This window comes from Vicia villosa, linkage group LG1 (genome assembly GCF_029867415.1).
Source record: "Vicia villosa cultivar HV-30 ecotype Madison, WI linkage group LG1, Vvil1.0, whole genome shotgun sequence".
NCBI lineage: Eukaryota > Viridiplantae > Streptophyta > Magnoliopsida > Fabales > Fabaceae > Vicia > Vicia villosa.
In genome coordinates, this window is record NC_081180.1 from 216,755,657 (window position 1) to 216,776,964 (window position 21,308).

The 21,308-nt window shown below is 38.0% G+C and overlaps 1 protein-coding gene across 1 annotated transcript; it reads left to right on the forward strand.

The window, feature by feature from the left end:
* Positions 1-5,952: 5,952 nt before the first annotated feature.
* Positions 5,953-6,519, forward strand: LOC131594907 (uncharacterized). The gene has a single exon (XM_058867108.1). It carries the CDS (start codon positions 5,953-5,955, stop codon positions 6,517-6,519), a length of 567 nt encoding a protein of 188 aa, XP_058723091.1.
* Positions 6,520-21,308: the final 14,789 nt, after the last annotated feature.

The following is a 21,308-nucleotide window of genomic DNA, read 5'->3' on the forward strand; positions in this document are numbered from 1 at the left end:
TTGGGCCAAGACCGAATCTGCAACTATACCCCCCTAGGCCCATGATTCGTTTTTGGCAAACAAAAACTATAACAAAAATATCTGCTCTGGGCCAGCGATTACCAGTGGGCCTGCGCCTTTGCTATACACCATTTCTAATTTCACCCCCCGATTCACATTTAATTGCTAGTTTTTAGGTTTTTCTACTTAGTTTTTTTTTCTACTTCTTTTAGGTAATAAAAATGACATAAAAAGGTTTCATAAAAATACTAGTTTAGGCTTAGTGGCATTTAGGTTTTTTAGTATAATTTTGGCTTGAATTAGAATTCCCTTAACACATTAAAAGCTCATAAAAATAGTAGATTTTTAGGTTAACTTTTTAATTGCTTCTTTTATTGTTTTTGTACCATTTCCATGCTTTTTTTTTGTATAATTATTGTGTGATTTTGTTGCTAGCTTTTGCCATATTTTTGGCTTATTTTGTTAATATCTTTTGTATACTCCTATTGGAATTTACTCCATTTATATTGATCATTAGACTTAGAATTTCCCTTGTATAAACAACATTAGATTAGAAAATAGGTTTAGTTCCCTTTCTCATTTCCTTTTTCTTTTTCAATCTTAAAACACTTAATAAATATCGACGAAGATCATACCGCTACTAATTTTCATAGTAGGAAAGAAATGATTGGGGCATAGGCCCCGGTGTATTTCTTTTCTACTTAGCGGAAAAGAAATGATTGAGGTGTAGGCCTCAGTGTATTTCTTAACCGCTATTTAGAGAAACGATTGAGGTGTAGGCCTTGATGTGTGTTCTCTATATATTCAAAAAACTCTTTTTGTATGATCTAAGTCACAAATAAATCCCCCTAAAAAACACCAATAAAAAATTCTTAAAACACTAAATAAATGTTCAGATTTAAAACATAGTAAGGAAGTGATGCGAAGCCTTGTAGTGGGTTTTGTCATCATGGAATTACCCTAAAAAACACAAACCAATCTCTCTCTTTCTTCTTTCTAAGGGCCTTGTTATTTCCGCTCGATCGCATCGTAGTTTGTCCCCTTATGCAAGAGCGCGAACGTTAACTCTGCCCAACTAAAAAACACAAAAACAAACAGAAACATGTGAGCCGAACTAAGGCGCTCTGATTCCTGAAAAGGATACGTAGGCATTGGGTCGCGGGGCCTAAGCGAGCACAATTGTAAATAATCCTTCTTTTCCCCGTATTTCTTTTGCATTCATTCTCTTGTAGGCACAGACATAGATACACCCTTTAGATAGAAACAAATATAGGTGGATACCATTGAGTACGATGGGCGTGAGGGGTGCTAGCACCTTCCCCATGCGTAACCAAATCCCGTACCCTGTTCTCTGGTCGCATGACCTTGTTCTTATTCTGAGTTAGGTTTCCTAGTATTCCTTTCCCTTATGGGATAAATATATTAGTGGCGACTCTGATCATTTTTCGCGGTAGCGACAGCAGGACAAACGTAATCCTCCACCACCGACCCAAGATGAAGAACTTCTCTCATTTTCTTGCGCACCTTTCTGGAATTTTTCAACTTTCTGATCTTCTCCGACTCCCTTGCCACCGTGTATTTATCTTGAACTGAAGTAGAGACCAATTGGTCTTTCCTAATATCGTCTTCAGTTGTTACCAGGATAGGGGTATCCACGTCATTTTTCGGTTCCACTCTTTGGTCAAAAACAAGTCCAGAAGTACCTTGTTTCGCTGGGCCACAAATCTCAACATCTTTTGGGTTTTTGATAAATAAACAAACTTTGTTGTTTGAAGGCTCATTGGAAAGGATTGGTGAGGATTCCACCTCAGACGGTACAATTACAAATAAACCAGCGGGCCCCTCTTTTTTCAAAAACGCCACCTCTTCCTCACTATTCTGAAAACCTTCTTTTTCTAGGCTGCACTCTACCCTACTCAAAGAAAAAGGGAAAAATACCTTCTTTGAAGCTAGAGCTCGCAGGACTCACGGAACAAAGCGGAGAAAAAACCTTAATATCTGCACCAAAGTTGATATCCTCTGAACACTTGACAATTGTCCTTCCTTTTGACAACTTCTCAGGTAAGTCTTTAACCTGCTTTTGCGAAACAGATTTAACCTTTTCTGAAAAGACGTCTGCTGCCGTTCCTCGATCCACCCCCGTCTCCTCCAACCCTTCCTCTCCCCCTAGCCCCATCTCTGATGAAGAAACGCTACCGGAAATATCTGATGAATCCGAAAAGCCATCTCCTGAGTTTTCTGAATCCTCTATATGCACTTGGGATTCCTCTATTTGCATAATATTGACCCAATAACCGTCTATGCAAACAGAGACATTATTCCTGATCATCTCTGCAAAGGGAGTGAAAACCATTACTTTCAAAACATCCATTTTGACTGGTTTTTCGTTAATGCAATCGAAACTCGCAACACTTCCTAAGTCCGATAGCAAAGATACCAAGACTTTTTCGTTTCTCACATGACAAGGGATGCCGTAACACGAAATTCACGCGGCCCTGGCACATTCCACGTCTGTAGCCTGCCAGTTTCTGACCTCTTTGAACCATTGGCCTTTCCATTCCCTTCCATCCTTCAGCAAAGCTTCTAGTTCCCCCTCCATCGAATCCTCTAGCAAGCAGATATTAGGACCTAACGGTATTTCCCTAACCGAGAAAATGCCCTCCTCTATTAAGCTCTGATTCACACCATATGCAAGGCCAGGAGTGAGAACAATCCCCACTTTCATGTTACTATAAATCAACTTCTCCTTTTTGATGGTAGAATAGAAGAAGGTTTTGTTGGTTTCCTTCTTCTCCAAAGGAACACAATATGCGAAACCCTTCAATACCTCCGCAAAACTTTTTGACGGGCCAGAGCTTTGAAACTTGTTGACTGCTTCATGTTTCGGTAAAAAACTCCTCTTTTGTTGTTGGCCTTTGGACTGAACAAAACCTTTCGGTCTATTCGCAACAAACTCCTTTCTTTTGATTTTTGAGATGTTAGCCTTCAACTTTCTCCCTTCCAGCCACACGTTATCCAGCTTAACCTCCAACATTCTGGAATCTACCACGTTAAGAAACCTCACAAAACCAAACCTCGATCCCCTCCAGTCCTTCTTAGGAGGAATGACAATTTCCTCCACCGTACCAAACTCCTTGAATTCAAAGAACAAATCTTCTGCTCTCCATTTGTCTTCAAAGTCGGTTATGAAGAAAGTTGTAAACCCCAGCTTCTCCTTCGAGAACATTTCTCCAAATATCCCATCTCGCTTTATTGTACTCTCTGCCTTTGTTCTTGATGATCTTAGACCACCCTCCTCCGTCGCGATTACTAGCTTGAACCATAATGAAAAAGGGTACTAAACCAAGGACTATGCCCCAGCACGATTTCTCTCTCATCTGTTTTTATCCGCAAATAATTTAGTTACATAAGGTCTACTAAGATTAATGGTCATTAATATGAATATAGCAAATTTTTATGACATAGGATGTAACATTTTAATAAGTCTAAAAAAGTTTAATGCTATAAAGTTTAGGTGAACAAAATTATTTAGACTAAATGTTTTTTAATTTATTAAAATGCATATTTACACTGTCTTAAATAAAAGGTAATAACAAAAAGTTTAGGTTGAACTTGTTTCACGAAAAATCACGTCTACATTAATATGAATATAGAATCAAATAAATATAAAGAAACAAATTAAAAATGCATTAAAAGTAGAAAGGAAAACAAAATTATAGTCATCTAACATTCAATACTAAAAATATAAAATAAAAGGATAGAAAATATCTAACCTTCCCAATTAACTGTTATTTTAAACTTGTCAAAAATATTAATATCACAAAAAAATTATTATTTTAAATACCATTTTGAAATATCTGTCACTCATTTACATTTTTAAACAAATAAATTAATAAAAATATAATTGTTTTAGGGACTAATGTTTTAATTTATGACTTTTTCTTATAATAATTATAGATAAACAAACTATTATTAAGTATTAATCTTTGCCACTAATCTTTAATACTGTAGCTTATAATTATTTTTACAAAATAGTAATTTCCTTTAAGATTTCAAAATAAAATAAAAATATATTTTTATGTTTAAAATGTTGTAATATTCACATAGGACACTTTTTTCTCTTTTATTTATTTAAGATAGGATAAATAGTACACACTTTTCTGACACATAAAGAGTATTTTTTGCAAGAATAGAAGGATAATAGTTATAGGAGACAAGAAAATAACTTAGCAGATCATGTTTTTTATATTTTAAAATGGTAATAAAAACTCATCCTTGACTTTATTGTTTCTTATATTTTAAAAGTAGTATATCTATCTCTATGACTCTCTATTTTTATGAATGCTTTTGTCTTTTGTCTTTTGTCTTTGACAGTACAAAAATAGTTCGTGCAATGATAACATCCTCCTATGTTCTAGCTTTAGCTTCAGGAATTCCTTCATTTTGTTGTTATGCATTTGCACCCTCTCAAATAAGGAAAACTCTCAATTACATCCTCCTATGTTCTAGCTTTAGCTTCAGGAATTCCTTCATTTTGTTGTTATGCATTTGCACCCTCTCAAATAAGGAAAACTCTCAATTAAGTCTCTTATATGTGATTTGTATTATTTTCTAATAAAAATATGATAAATATATAATTTCTTCTTTTATATATATATATATATATATATATATATATATATATATATATATATATATATAATTTTTTAGATAACAGGATTAAACTTGAACCATTACCGTTGATAAAAAAATTAGATGAAGTCGAATGCAAGCATAGAGAATATATATTAATCAAGACCATTTATCAAATCTAATGATTAGTATTTAATTCTATTATCTCTTATTTTAAAAACATTCCTACATCATACATTCAATAAGATTATTTATCAAATCTAATAATTAAATTGTAATTCTCTTATTTTAAAAACTCTCATTATTAGGTTTTCATATGGTTACTTGAGAATTATGAATAATTTATATAACACCAATGAAAATTAGATATATGAACTTTATAAAATTTAGGGTTAAATATGTCTGGTCCCTATAAATATGACAACCTTCAATTTTAGTCCTTACAAAAATTTTCTTCAAACAATAGTCCTCGCAATATTTTCCGTCCCTATTTTTAGTCACTCTTGTTAGATTTCACTAACGGAGGCTTACATGACACGCCACATATTATGCCATGTCATTTAAATTTAAGACTAAGAAAAATAGACAGATTGCGCAGGTTTTAAACCCCCTTAAATAAATTAAAAAACAATAATGTGGTTCAAAAGTCGCACCTTAATGTGGTTTGTATGAGAAAAATTCAAATGAGGACAACATTTAAATGGACCAGAACTAATAGGTACTTACTCAGAGAAATATGTCTCAAAACCCTGCCACAGTAGCCGCTATCCAATCGGAATGCAAACTCTGTGGAATCCAAGGACATCAAACCTCTGATTGTAACCTATTGAATGAGTCTAGCTCATAATAAGTTAATTATACCAAAGGAAACCCATTTTCAAACACTTACAATCCTGGATGGAGGAACCACCCTAATTTTTCCTATAAAAATAATAACCCAATCCAAGATCCTGGACCCTCTAGACCGCAAGGTTACCCAACTCAAAGACCAAACCAACCTATGCAAGTTGTACCATCGAAACCCAGTTTTAGGGAGACGGTAGAAAACTTAATTTTATCCTAAACCCAACAAAATAAAGAGTTCCACAACCAAAACATTCATACGAATGACCTAATAACAAAACTAGGAACCAAGTTTGACCAAGTTATAACCCATAATAAGATGCTTGAGACTCAAATCTTGCAAATATCCCAGACACCAGCCGCACAAACTACACCTGGAGGACAATTCCTTGGACAAACATAATCTAATCCTAAAGGGCAAGCAAATGCCATTACTTAAGAAGCGGAACCGCTTATGATGGACCTAGAAACCCAACAATGAGTGCACCCGAAAAACCTGAGGAAAATGTCATACCTACGGACCAAGTAGAGAAGCCAGAGGAATATACTAAACAACCAAACCAAGGAGTAAACACAAAAGACAAAAGTTACACACCTCCACCACCATATAAACTACCTATTCCATATCCGCAGAGACTTAAGAAAACCAAGATGGAAAGTAAATACCAAAAATTTATCAAGGTGATAGAAAAACTTCACGTAGAAATTCCTTTTACAGAAGCAATCACCCAAATACCATCATATGCTAAATTCCTAAAAGACATCTTGTCTAACAAACGCAGACTTGGCGATCCTAAACCATTAGAATGCCATTCCATCTCCGAGAAAAAACTTGCCAAGAAAGACAAAGACCCTGGAAGTTTTTCCATTCCCTGCATCCGAGGAAATCATATGATCGATAAAGCTTTCTTAGACCTAGGAGCAAGCGTGAGATTAATGCCTTTGGCGGTTTGTAAGAGTTTAAACTTAGGAGAACTTCAATCGTCCAAAATGTCTTTACAATTAGCTAATAGATCCATAAAATACCCTATAGGCATATTATAAGATATGCCGGTTAAAATAGGTCAGTTATATATTCCAACCGATTTCGTAGTAATGGATATTAAGGAAGATGAAGAAATTCTGATTCTCTTAGGAAGACCGTTCTTGTCAACAGCCGGAGCCATAGTAGACGTTAAGAAAGGAAAACTAACCTTCGAAATAGGAGATGAGAAGATAGAATTCATCCTCTCAAAGTTTCTCATGGCAACAGTGATAGGAGATGCATGCTATGCAATCGACATCATTGATGAATGCATAAATGAACTTGAGCAAGATAAATATTTAATTAAACTACCCTCAATCGAAATCATTGATGGAACCCTACATTGATGAAAACCTCTTTGAATGTTTAGCTCTTACACCAAACCCTATGCCGTGTCCTAAAAAGCCATCTTTAGAACTTAAGGAACTATCAAAGAATCTAAGATATGATTTTTTGGATGAAGAGATGAACCACCCTGTTATAGTTAATGCCACTCTAAACCAAAAAGAAACAAATCATCTCTTAGATATCTTGCGAAAATATCCCTCAGCATTAGGCTATAAAATCTCCGACTTGAAAGGAATAAGCCCGTCCGTATGCATGCATCGGATTATGTTAGAAGAAAATTTGAAACCCTCAAGAGAACATCGGAGAAGAATAAACCCTATAATGAGTGATGTAGTTAAGAAAGAAGTTCTTAAGTTACTTGAAGCTGGTATAATATATCAGATCTCGGATAGTGAATGGGTAAGCACTGTACATGTGGTGCCTAAGAAAAGAGGCATCACGGTTGTATAAAATTAGAAGGGTGAGCGAGTAGCAAAACGAACAGAAGGAGGATAGCGTATGTGTATCGATTACAGAAAGATGAATAAGGCGACTACGAAGGATCATTTCCCTCTTCCATTCATATATCAGATGCTCGAACGCCTAGCTAGGCATTCGCACTTCTGTTATCTAGTTGGATATTTGGGATTTTTTCCAAATCCCAATTCATCCAGAGGACCAAGAAAAGACAACATTTACCTGTCCTTATGGAACGTTTTCCTATAGGCGAATGCCCTTTGGACTCTGTAATGCACCTGCCACTTTCCAGCGTTGCATGATGTCAATTTTCGTAGATTATCTCGACGGTATTATGGAAGTATTTATGGACGATTTCTCGGTATGCGGATTTAATTTTAAAAATTGTCTCTCTAACCTTGAGAAAATCTTAGAAAGGTGTGTGGAAGTAAATCTTGTGCTAAACTGGGAGAAGTGTCATTTTATGGTCAATGAAGGAATAGTTTTAGGACACATTGTCTCCGAGAGAGGCATAGAAGTCGACAAAGCCAAGATAGAAGTTATAGAAAACCTTAGCCCACCTAAAACCATTAGAGCATCCACATCCATGCTATCCAAGTTAGTGGTATAAATGGACCCTACTTAATTTATTATATTTTTTTTACACTTTTACCACTTCACAAAATTTCCCAAACATCCATACCACTCACTTAAAACTCTAAATTGGGTCCCACTTGTCTCACAATTATTCTAAGCTACGGTGGTTTTCTTTGGCATTGGTGGTTTAAAAAATTGGTCCAATTTACTTTAAATAATAATATTTTCTGACACATGGTGGCTTTACAACACAATGCTACCACCGATGTTTATGCTATTAGGGAATAAGAAGTTTCCTAGGACATGCTGGATTCTACTGACACTTTATCAAAGACTTCTCCAAAATAACAAAACCCTTAACTAACCTTCTAATGAAAGATATTGAGTTCGATTTTAATGAAAAATGCATTGAAGCCTTTGACATTTTAAAACAAGCACTGATTTCAGCTCCTATCATACAACCCCCTAATTAGACGCAACCTTTCGAAATCATGTGTGATGCTAGTGACTATGCAATAATATTTTCTGACACATGGTGGCTTTACAACACAATGCTACCACCGATGTTTATGCTATTAGGGAATAAGAAGTTTCCTAGGACATGCTGGATTCTACTGACACTTTATCAAAGACTTCTCCAAAATAACAAAACCCTTAACTAACCTTCTAATGAAAGATATTAAGTTCGATTGTAACGAAAAATGCATTGAAGCCTTCGACATTTTAAAACAAGCACTGATTTCAGCTCCTATCATACAACCCCCTGATTAGACGCAACCTTTCGAAATCATGTGTGATGCTAGTGACTATGCAATAATATTTTCTGACACATGGTGGCTTTACAACACAATGCTACCACCGATGTTTATGCTATTAGGGAATAAGAAGTTTCCTAGGACATGTTGGATTCTACTAACACTTTATCAAAGAATTCTCCAAAATAACAAAACCCTTAACTAACCTTCTAATGAAAGATATTGAGTTCGATTTTAACGAAAAATGCATTAAAGCCTTCGACATTTTAAAACAAGCACTGATTTCAGCTCCTATCATACAACCCTCTGATTGGACGCAACCTTTCGAAATCATGTGCGATGCTAGTGACTATGCAGTTGGGGCAGTTTTAGGGAATATAAAAGATAAGAAATTGCATGTAATTTTTTACGCAAGTAGAACCCTAGATACCGCCCAACTTAACTACACAACCACTGAGAAGGAATTGCTTGCCGTAGTATTCGCAATCAATAAGTTTCGATCTTAGTTGGTAGGAACTAAGATTGTAGTCTACACTGATCACGCAGCAATCCGATATCTGTTAAACAAAAAGGATGTTAAGCCAAGATTGCTCATATGGATTCTCTTGCTCTAAGAATTCGACTTAGATATCAAAGATAAGAAAGGAACTGAGAATCTTGTAGTTGACCACCTTTCTAGGCTAGAACATCTAAAACCTAATTCAATACCTATAGACGATTACTTCACCTATGAAGGACTTATAGCTAGGATAAACACTATGAGAGAAGATGTCTCCGAAACCTATAAAGAAGAAAACCCCGAGAAAATCTCGATTATGAGAAGCGTACCTTGGTACGCTGACATCGTAAACTATCTAGCTGCTGATATCATACCCCCTGATTTAAGTTTCCAACAAAAGAAGAAGTTCTTCAGCGATATTAAAAGTTTTTATTGGGATGAACCACTCCTGTTCAAAAGAGGGATAGACAATATCTTTAGACGTTGTGTCCCTGAAGAGGAGGTGGAAAGTGTCATCAAACATTGTCACGCTGCGCCTTATGGTGGACATGCGAGTACATCCAAGACATGCGCCAAGATCTTTCAAGCAGGTATTTACTGGCCAACTCTATGGCACAATGTCCATACTTTCATTGTCAAGTGTGACCGGCACTGGGAACATTTCGAGGCGTGACGAAATGCCTTTAAGGAATATTCAAGAAGTTTAACTCTTTGATGTATGGGGTATAGATTTTATGGGACCTTTTCCATCTTCGATGGGGAATAAGTACATTCTGGTAGCGGTCGACTACGTATCCAAGTGGATAGAAGAGATAGCGTCACCAACAAATGACACTAGAGTAGTAGTCAAGTTGTTCAAGAACATCATATTTCCTAGGTTTGGAACACCCCGTCTAGTCATAAGTGATGGAGGATCTCATTTTATATCCAAGATATTTGACAAACTTTTAAGTAAGTACGGAGTCAAACATAGAGTAGCAACACCATATTACCCACAAACCAGTGGCCTAGTAGAGGTATCAAATAGGGAAATTAAGAAGGTCCTAGAAAAAACCGTTTCAATATCCATAAAGGACTGGTCTGAAAAGCTAAAAGATGCACTATGGGCTTATAGAATAGCCTATAAAACCCCTATTGGAACTACACCTTACCAACTGGTCTATGGAAAGTCTTGTCAGTTACCTTTTGAATTAGAACACAAAGCCTGTTGGGCTATAAAATCTTAAAAACCTAGACTACCTAAAAGCTGGAGAAAAACATATTTTAGACATACATAAGTTAGAGGAACTTCGCCTGAATGCATATGAGAATGCTATCATATATAAAGAAAGAACAAAGATGTGGCATGATAAGAAAATCGTTAAGAAAGAATTCAACATAGGCGACCCTGTTCTTCTATTCAATTCCAGATTACGTCTTTTTCTTGGTAAGCTACGTTTAAGATGGACATGTCCATTCGAAGTATCAAAAGTTTTAAGGTCTGGAGCAATAGAGATCAAGAACGACTCGTGCGCTCCTTTCATGGTAAATGGACAAAGATTGAAGTTGTACAAAGGAGGTGACTTGTTGATTGACTAATCTAGTCAAACTTTGATAGACCCCCCAATACCAACATAGAAAAGTGAGATCTTATCGTCAAGCTAACGACGTTAAACAAGCGCTGCATGGGAGGCAACCCATGATTTTCTTTTCCCTTTTTATTTTATTTTTATGTTCTGTTTTTAATTTATATAATATATTCTGAACTAATATTTGTATTTGTGTTTTTCAGGACCAGATACTTTGTTTCACCTTTTTCAGGATGGATTTCATCAATGGATTGACTGTGACCTTCAGAGATAATACCCAGAGAGCCTGTTTTGCTGTGTTGTCTGCTTGACCCATGCTTCCAACCAGATATCCAGATCAGGCTTGCATGGAGGCACTAGGTATTGAGGCGAGTGTCCGCTACCTTTGCCATCAGATCGGCTGGGATGAGTATGCTGAGGACATCCATGTGACCTATAGGAACCTCACCTTGGAGTTCCTTAGCTCACTAGATTATGAGCCCTACGTAGGCACTAGGGAGGACCGTGGACGCATCAGTTTTCGCATGTTCGGCACGGAGTACACCCTCACTTTGAAGTAGTCTGGAGATCTGCTAGGGTTCCAGACTACACTCACTGTCATCCATGAGCTTCCACTAGGATATTTCATGAGTAGTGACATAGACAGGTTCTGGAGAGCTATTACCGACAGAGGTAGTCTTGACCCGTCTAAGAGGATCCATAATCCCGCCTTCAGATATTTTGAGATGATTTTGTGCCACACCTTCTTCGGGAGGAGTTATTGTGATCATCTCGTGACTGCAGAGATCTTATTTTTGTATTGCACTAGTCAATCACGTCCCATCACGAGTGGGGATTTCTTGATAGAAAGTCTCGATATGGCTGCAATGTCCACTAAGGGATATTTGCACGCTGGTGGGAATATGACACTGATTGTATCTACTTTGGGTTTGGATAATCAGTTACTCCTTTTGACCCCATATTGTGGTAGTACATGTATTGACATGATTTCTGCTTAGACCGTGGGCTTATGCGCCGAGCTTCTTTCCATCCATATCAGTACAGACTCCTTATTGACGATCAGGCTGTCTACTATTTCACCTTACCTGATCAACATACGACCTGCGTCTCTTACCGGGAAAACAAGAATTATTCTTTGGAGGGTTGGGGTGAGACTTTTGTGGGCATAGCTGATTTGTAAGTACCAGAGTATTCACCAGAGTCAGAGGACCCGATTACAGAGGATCCAGTACCTGAGTACACTTCTGGACCTGAGGCTGAGCACACTACCGTTTATACTAATAATTTTTCCATACAGGAACCGGATATGCAAGCACAGATGGCAGCTATGCGAGCGGAGATGGATACACTCCGTCAGGAGGTGACTGACCTCACTTTACAGGTTGAGTTAGATGGTGCCACATATGATGGTGAGATCGATGAATTGACACACGAGGTTGCTGAGCTCAGACGACAGCTAGCCGTGTTACGAGGCCCTGAGCATCCTGCCCAGCCTCCATCCGGTTGGTGATTTGATATCTGATCGATCGAGAGACCTCCTTCGCTGTTACTGCTGTTACGCTTTTGATATATATATATATATATATATATATATATATATATATATATATATATATATATATATTATGTTCATTATGTTTTTCCTTTGTCTATTTTCTGACCTTTTTTCTAATGTTTTCTTTTTCTTTTTTGTATATATATTTACGTTTAACCGAAAACAGAAAAAAATAAATATATATATATATATATATATATATATATATATATATATATATATATATATATATATATATACACACCAAAAACAAGATTCTACACCAAAAATGCTAGGTACACACCCTAATTGGCCAAATGGTGCGATAAGTATCAAGGCCCATCTCAAGAAGAAAAAAAATCGGCCCAGTTGAACTTATCAAAGACTGCGCCCACGGAGCACCCTCCGCGTCCGCGGAGCTCCAACGGTACAATAACGTCTAGTTGCGAAAACAGCCCCTTTTCCCATTTTTCTCCACTTTCAACACCATTTTCTTCCATCATTAACCACCTTAAACACCCATTATCTTCCATAACTTCTCCCTTACATTAAAAACCCACTTTAAATCCATTTTCACACTACGTCTTACCATTTCTATAAATACCTCCATTCTCCATTTTTTTCTTTCACTACCAACAATCACCTTTCACCTCCAACAAACAAATTTATTTTTCTTCCTCTCATTCATCAAAGCTCAAAAATGGAATTCAATGAGTATGTTTTGCGGAATGGCAAGCCGGGAGAGAGGCAACAAAAGCTGCTTGAGAAGCTACAAACTTTACCAATCCAATCTACCAGGTATATCGATGAAGATTGTCTTTATACTCTAGGATTGTACCATAGTGTCTTTGAACTATTGGATAGACTAGGCATGCATGATAATTTTTCTGTCAAAGCACCGACCTACACTAGGCTGACACATGAGTTCTTGAGATCTTTAATATATAATGTCACGCCTAACACCGCTAGTACCGTAGGTGGAGTTCAATTTAGAATGTTTAATGTTGAATATCAATACTCCACCGACGGTTTAGCCGAGTTGTTAGGGATGCCTTTTGGGGACGGTTCTATTTGTGAAGCACCTTTGGAAACAGAATGGACACTTGAAGGCTATGCATTTTGGGCCAAGCTTACAAACCAAAATGTTAATTCTTTTGATGGCCTACTAGCTTCAAGTATCCATAACCCCGCCATTCGTGTCTTCCGCTATATTTTAGCATCCACTTTTTTTGCTCGGGAGAACCCGAACAAAGTGAATGCTAAAGAGCTGATAATCATGCAAGCATGCCTAACTAACACCAAAATTAACCCGGTCCCTTTTATGATCGCTCACATGCAATTTATTTTGAAAAAGGGGGGACTGATTTCTTTTGGTGGCCTGGTTACTACTATTGCTCGTGCCCTTGGTTTGGACACGGAGCTTGCTACTTTGGAGCCACTTCCCCCTCGTATTGCAAATCTTAAGTTTCTAAAAGATATGTGCCTTTGCAAGACGAGGAGGCAAGGCGATTTTATTCTTATGGTGAGTGGTACTCCTGTACCAAGTATTGTTCTCCCCTGCACTCGATGCACATATATACGATTTGAGCGTAATTGGACCTATGATTTAAGCGCTCCCGCTTTCACTAGTCCGTTACCCCCAAATCTTTCTACAGACGAGGGTAACAACACTGATGACTGTCGCTACCGCGAAAAATGGAATCAGAGTCGCCACTAATATATTTATCCCATAAGGGAAGGGAATACCAGGTAACCTAACTCGAACAAGAACAAGGTCTTTCGACCAGAGAATAGGGCACGGGAGTCGGTTACGCAAGGGGAAGGTGTTAGCACCCCTCACGCCCATCGTACTCGATGGTATCCACCTATGTTTGTTTCTATCTAAAGGGTGTATCTATGTCTAAAACCTAAATGCGAATGAATGCAAAAAGAAATATGGGGAAAAGAAGGAATTATTTACAAATGTGCTCGCTTAGGCCCCGCGACCCAATGCCTACGTATCCCTTACAAGGAATCAGAGCTACCGTAGTTCGGCTCCATAGTTTCCATTTGTTTTGTGTTTTTTAGTTGAACAGCGGTTAAGGTCACAATCCACGATGCTCGACCTTTGGAGACTTATACGCCTAGTTTTGGAAAGGACTTAACTTGTTCTTAAGCGCCTAACAAGGCAAAAGAATGAACTTGGGTTTGTGTTTTTTATGTAACTACATGATGAACAAAACCCAATACAAGGTTTCGCACCACTTCGTCACTTTGTTTTAATTTGAGCCTTTATTAAGTGTTTTAAATGTTTTTGGTTGGGTATTTTTTAAGGGAGTTTACTTTGCGATTAGAATCATATAAAAATGTATAATGATCGAGAAGCAGATTAGGGAATGAATCCCACTCACTTCTATCCCATTATATAATGTTCAAGAAACAGATTAGGGAATGAATCCCACTCATTTCTATCCCATTAATTAATGTTTGAGAAACAGATTAGGGAATGAATCCCACTCATTTCTCTCCCATTAAATAGTGACCGAGAAACAGATTAGGGAATGAATCCCACTCATTTCTATGTCACTAAGTGATTGAGAAACAGATTAGGGAATGAATCCCACTCATTTCTCTATCACTTTCTTAATGTGATTCGCATCTTTATTTATTAGTGTTTTAAAGTTGAAAAGAAAAAAAGAATGAAAGAGGGGAGACTAACCTATTTTCTAGCCTAATGATTGTTATTCTAGTCTAAGTCTAATGTTAACATGGTGACTAAATTCTAAAAGGAGCATTAAAATGATACTAACAAAATGGGCCAAAATTATGGCAAAAAACAAGTAACAACATCACACAACAATTATACGGAAATAACATGGAAATGGCGCAAAGAAATAAAAGAAGCAATTCAAACATTAGTGCAAAATTAACCTAAAATACTATTATTTTTATGAGTTTTTAATGAAGGTTTTTATGTCAACAATTACCTAAAAAAATCTAACAAATTTAATGGTGATTATATTGTGAAAATGAACCTAAATCTACAAATTTTAATGGAGATTATTACCTAAAGTCTAACGAAGTGTGGGTTTTTTACCATACTTTTATTAACTAAATATGCTAGAAAACAAACTAGTTATTGACTAAATCTAATGCCTAAAATCAAGCACACAGGGGGGTGAAAACTATAAGCAATGATGCAGGGAGTAATAAGGGCGCAGGCCCACACGGTTATGGCCCAAAGTTGTTTTTGTACAGATTCTATGAAGTGCCAAAAATGGCGCAGCACTGGGCCTCAGGTGGAGTGTAATGAGTAATTCGGGCCCAAGAGATTGTTTCCGTTTGATCCACATCTCATTTTTTATTCAGATTTTTAATGTTTTTCAATTAACATAATTAATTAAATAAATTAAAAAAAGAAAAAGTAGAAAGAGGAATTAGGGTTATGTGAACCTGGAAATTTCTTCCCTCTCGTTCCAACGAAAACGGCGCGGTAACCTCTTAACTCCGATCATCTCCCTCTTTCATCTCCGCCGTGGCAACAAACAACAAAACAACCTCCTCACTCGTCTCGTCTCTCAGTCCTCTCGGACTCACTCTCTCCGTGTAGCTCTCACTCTCAGGCTTTGATTCAACCTTCCTCTCAAATCTCTCTCACGAACTCAGCGACGGAATGTCACCGGTGTCGGAGGAAATCGCCGTCTCCGAGCTGACGTTCTTCTATCGATTTCACTTATGCGCCTCTCACTCTCAATCGGTCTCTAGGCTCGTTCTTACTCATCAATTTCTCCATCTCAGACCTCTCTATTTTCGGTTTCATCCTTCTCTGAATTCGTGATTGGTCTCCAATTCTCCCTTCTGGTAATGATTGAACTCCATGCGATGCAGTTGTTGATGTGTATTGAATCTTGACGTGATACTGTTGTTGTTTGCAGGTTGAAGAAGATGATGACGAGTTCTCACAGTTTGAAGACGAAGTGGAAAATTCAATATTGATGATTGGAGGTTATGAAGGAAGAGAGAAGATGAAGGTTAATCAAAGCAAGATTGAATAAGTGAAGAAAAGGAGAAGAAGATTCAGTTCCCAGGTGCGTTTTTCTGAGTTTCTGTTATGAACTTTCTCTTCTCTCCGATTTCTGTTAACTTTCTAATTCTTTTCTTCTGTCATTGAAGGTGGTGAAGGTGATGGATTGAAGAAGTGATGGAAGAAGATGAAGGGGATTGAAGTTGAAGAAGATGGATTGTGAGAGGGCGGAGGATGGTGATGGAGTGGAGAAGATTGAAGAGAGAAGAATGAAGAGAGAATCCAGAGAGGATTGAAGATGATGAATGAAGTGAATGAAGTTGAAGATGAATGAAGAATGTGGAGAGGAAGAATGTGAAGGGTGTGATTTATAGAGGTGAGTTTTCTTCTGATTTTCTGTTAGTTTTCAGTTATCTTCTATTTCTCATCCCTTCCTCTTTTGTTTTCAATTCTGTTTTTTCTGTTATAGATTCTGTTAGATGTGTAACTGAATGTTAGGTTAGTTCTGGATTGAGTTTGGTTCTGTTAGTTATGTTAGTTGTAGGTGGTTAGAAGCTGTTAGGTGGTTAGAGATTGTAACTGTTTTCTGTTTTCGGTTTGTTACAAAAATTGGTTAGGGAAGTTATGAATATACTAGGTTGTTAGAAGTATGGTTAGGTTAGAGACCTGTTAGTTGGTTAACTGTTAGAAGGGGTTAGGGGCTGATAGTTAAAATTCTGATTGGTTGGGGTTTAGAAATAGTCATGTGGTTTGTTAGGAGAATTGGTTAAAGGGCTGAACCGATTAGTGTGAAATGGGGCTGAACTGAATTTGGATTGGAGTTAAAACTGTTGTATCTGTTATGGGTAACTGTTTTATCAAAGAAGTGGAAGTGTGATGTAGTGATTTTCTTATTGTTTTGAATATACTTTTTGCTCAGCTTGTTTCCTGTTGGCTTTAAGTCTGAACTGGTTTTGAATTGTATGTACAGGACCATTTCAATATGGATTGTGGATTGGTATGAGCAGAAGTTCTGCTGATGAAAGTGGTTATTGCTGAAACGGTTCATGGTATTGGATCTCTGTCAGTTATCTGAAAGCTGACTTGTATTGGTTGTTATGAATGTGTATGTATGAGTTTATATTTTGAAATGAATATGCAGAATGAATTTGGTTTTAAATGTGCAGGTTTATGTCAAATGGAACTATGGAGAATGGTTCTAAAGATGTGGATTACTTGATCATAAAGCTATTTAACATTGTGGTGAAACTGAAGTGGAGTTAATTAGGAAAATTGGAGAAAAAGACAGATGGGTTTTATGGAGTCAGTTGTTGTTTTCTTTTTGTAGAGTTCTTTTTGTATAGTTGAATTTCGCACTGGACTTGAAATTTGTAATGAATTTGGAATTTCGTAACGGAACTGAATGTGTACACTTTGTTTATAACCTAGAATTCTAGTGAAATGCTCCTCTTTTGAATGACATGTTTTCTTGGACTTTGAAGTAGAATTTGTTGAATTGGATGAACATACTGTATGAATTATGGATGATCCTATTTGATTTTGAAAATTCTGAACAATCCTTGAATTGAGATGGGCTTGCATTTCTTCAAGCGAGTCACGGTTTGGCTCTTTTTGTTGATTTGAGCTTGAATTTCCACTCCAAATTTACAAACTTGGATAATAACCATATGATGACAAGATGAAAGCCCACAAATATTTTTCAAGAAGGACTTAGATCAAAAATCACCCTTTCATGGTTGACTTCGATCAAAAGTCAAAGTTTTTGCTCAAAACCTTTTAAGCATTAGAATGATGCTTCAAGTATGTCCAACTTCTTGTGAAAGCCCAAGTCCAGAGTACACCAATCTTTAATTAATAAACCAAATGAATCCCAAAGATGAGAAGATCCCTACGTCGCTCTCAACTTCCAAGGTCAACCGGTGAATGCAAGCATATAAACACATCTCTATTCATAGTCAATAAGCACATACTTTCTAAATTCATGTCTTTTGAACAGAGCCCAATAGAATGACTTGAATCACAGGTAATAATGAATAAAACACCTTGATTGAGGAGTTTCTTAACGAGAGTGAGAGCTTCAAAGTAATATAATAACCTTAGCTCTTCAAGATCCTTGATCCAATGCAAATTTATTGATTAATGATGCATGATGTTATGTTGCTGCCCTGATGGAAAGATGCATATGAATGTGGAGTAAAAACCAGTTAGGAGTAAATATGTGGGAAAATTTTGGGGTGCAACAATGACCAGTACGATCTACATGCTCAGTCACCACCACACTTCACACCATCATACACTGCACGTTCTTCTTCTAACCCACCTTCAGGTACTGTCCCTAGCTTCGATGTCACTGAGGACTTGTGGAGAGAGCATATGGCTCGAGAGGAGAGGCTGGATGCTCTCCTCTCTACTATTCAGCAATAGGTGGCGGAAAACATGGCGTTCATGCAAACCTCCCAGACACAGAACGCAGCCTTGTTGCGTACCATTGCGGAGTCTCAACATGCTTTCTACACTGAGCAGCATCGTCAGCAGGCCAGCTTCGTCGCTCACTTCCGCTTGATGGAGGCCTACGAAGGCACCCTCATAGGTAGGACTAGCGAACTGTGTAACACCCTGGATTTCCGCTTACCCCGCGGGGCTTCCGGCCTACCAAGCATGTCACCAGCTTAATCAATAATCCCCCCTAGGTCCGCTTATCGGCTGCCCAGGAAATATTGTTTTTGCCTCCCGCAGGAATCGAACCACGTACCTAGGGGTTAAGTACGTATTCATAGCAATTCCTGCTACCACTTGAGCTACTAGCTCAATTGGTAGCAGGAATTGCTATGAATACGTACTTAACCCCTAGGTACGTGGTTCGATTCCTGCGGGAGGCAAAAACAATATTTCCTGGGCAGCCGATAAGCGGACCTAGGGGGGATTATTGATTAAGCTGGTGACATGCTTGGTAGGCCGGAAGCCCCGCGGGGTAAGCGGAAATCCAGGGTGTTACATTAAAAAGGCGCCTTTTAATGTAACACCCTGGATTTCCGCTTACCCCGCAGGGCTTCCGGCCTACCAAGCATGTCACCAGCTTAATCAATAATCCCCCCTAGGTCCGCTTATCGGCTGCCCAGGAAATATTGTTTTTGCCTCCCGCAGGAATTGAACCACGTACCTAGGGGTTAAGTACGTATTCATAGCAATTCCTGCTACCACTTGACCATATGGTCAATTGGTAGCAGGAATTGCTATGAATATGTACTTAACCCCTAGGTACATGGTTCGATTCCTGCGGGAGGCAAAAACAATATTTCCTGGGCAGCCGATAAGCGGACCTAGGGGGGATTATTGATTAAGCCGGTAACATGCTCGGTTGGCCGACACGGTTGATGCGTGCAGCGGATATCGGGGTGTTACAAACTGCAAGTGGCGAATTCCGCTCTTACTCAGCGAGTGCAACATCTTTCACTTGACAGAGAGCACCATCTTCGTAGCCGTAGCCGTCGTTCGGGGCGATCCACCCAGGATGGCGAAGGTGCTAGTGGACCCCACTAGCCTACTTAGGTATCTCCTACATGCCCTTATTTTGGAACATTAGGGACAATGTCCGATTTAAGTGTGGAAGGAGCCTTTTATCGCTTTCCTTTTTATCGCTTTCACCCTCACACGGTCATTTAGTTCAAATTGTTGTAAACATTCAGAAAAATAGACGAAAAAATATTTATAATAAAAGGCAACACCCGATGTAATTGGTTCAGAGGTATCAGGTGCTGAACTCGGTAGGGCGGATCATGATCCGATCCTCCACAACTACAATTAGGTGAATAAAAGGGGTTACACCAATTCTTGTACCATAGCCCCATTTACTGAGATCAGAGTCACTAAATGGGCTCTATACCATGAGTATGTGCAGATGACGGGCTTAATGTGATTGCACCTGAATGAAAAATGAGAGAAGTTTTAGCGTAGCAGGTTAAAAGGGATTAGTTTGTATAGGAATGAGGTTTATGCTTACATGTGCCTTCACGATTTCTTTGGTTCGAATAGTTGGTACCTGTCGAACTCACCTTGACCTGAACTTTACCTCTTTTGCTCGATCACTTGAAAACATTTGTATTTCTTATTCACTTCTGAGAGTTTATTTTGCTTGATGACAAGCAAGGGTTTAAGTGTGGGAGAGTTTGATAACACCGAATCGCACTATGTCTTTGACTCGAATATCACATGTTTTCAGTAGTTTTTATTATTGTTTTCTTGTATTATGCTTCTATTTGCTTTGTTTTTAGGTTTTAGGTCTGTTTGAAGTTCTGTTGGAAGAAACGAGCGAAAAAGCCCAAGAAACGAAGATTTTCAGTCAGTTTGCACACATGGCATCCAGCTCAGCGGCCGTTGAAGGGAGCGCGGTGACATGACCAGATTCCACCAGAAGGATAATTGCCACGTTCCCACGATCTCCATGTTGGTCTACTCTGCGGCCGCTGATCCCCCCTCCGCGGGCGCGGTCTTTGCAAAGTAGTTCTCGCTTAAAAGGAGTTGAAGGGCATGCTCGTCTTTATGCAACTTCAAAAACCTCTATAAATAGGAACTTCGTTTCATTTTGTTTTTCATCCAAGCTTAGTCACTTCTTAAGCTATATACCATCAGTATCTGTAAAGTGACAGTCCCTTCACATCGAAGAGCTGTTGCGGTGTAGATTAAGTTAGTAGTCGAAGTTTGAGGCACTTTGGTTGAAGTTCATCAAACTGTTTTTACATTCCTGCATTTTATTTCCTTGTACCAGAACCAAGACTCCTGTTGGAGTAGGTTTTTATTTATTGGTTTTATTTACTTTACCCTGCTCTTACCATAGCCTACACGTTTTATAATCTCGCATTATTTACATTACCCTGCTCTTACCATAGCCTACACGTTTTATAGGTTCGCATTTATTTCCATGTCTGGCTAAATTTATAAGGGTTAGAATGTAAGGATCGTATCATGATCGTGTTCCAATGTTATATTAATAGAAACACTACTGAGAATGTTTTAACTTTTAATATTGGTTTACTGTGTTTAATGTTTATGAGTAAGATTGAAAGCCGTCCA

Coding starts and splice junctions, on each gene's coding strand:
- LOC131594907 (XM_058867108.1), top strand. CDS start 5,953: ATGAGTGCACCCGAAAAACCTGAGGAAAATGTCATACCTACGGACCAA.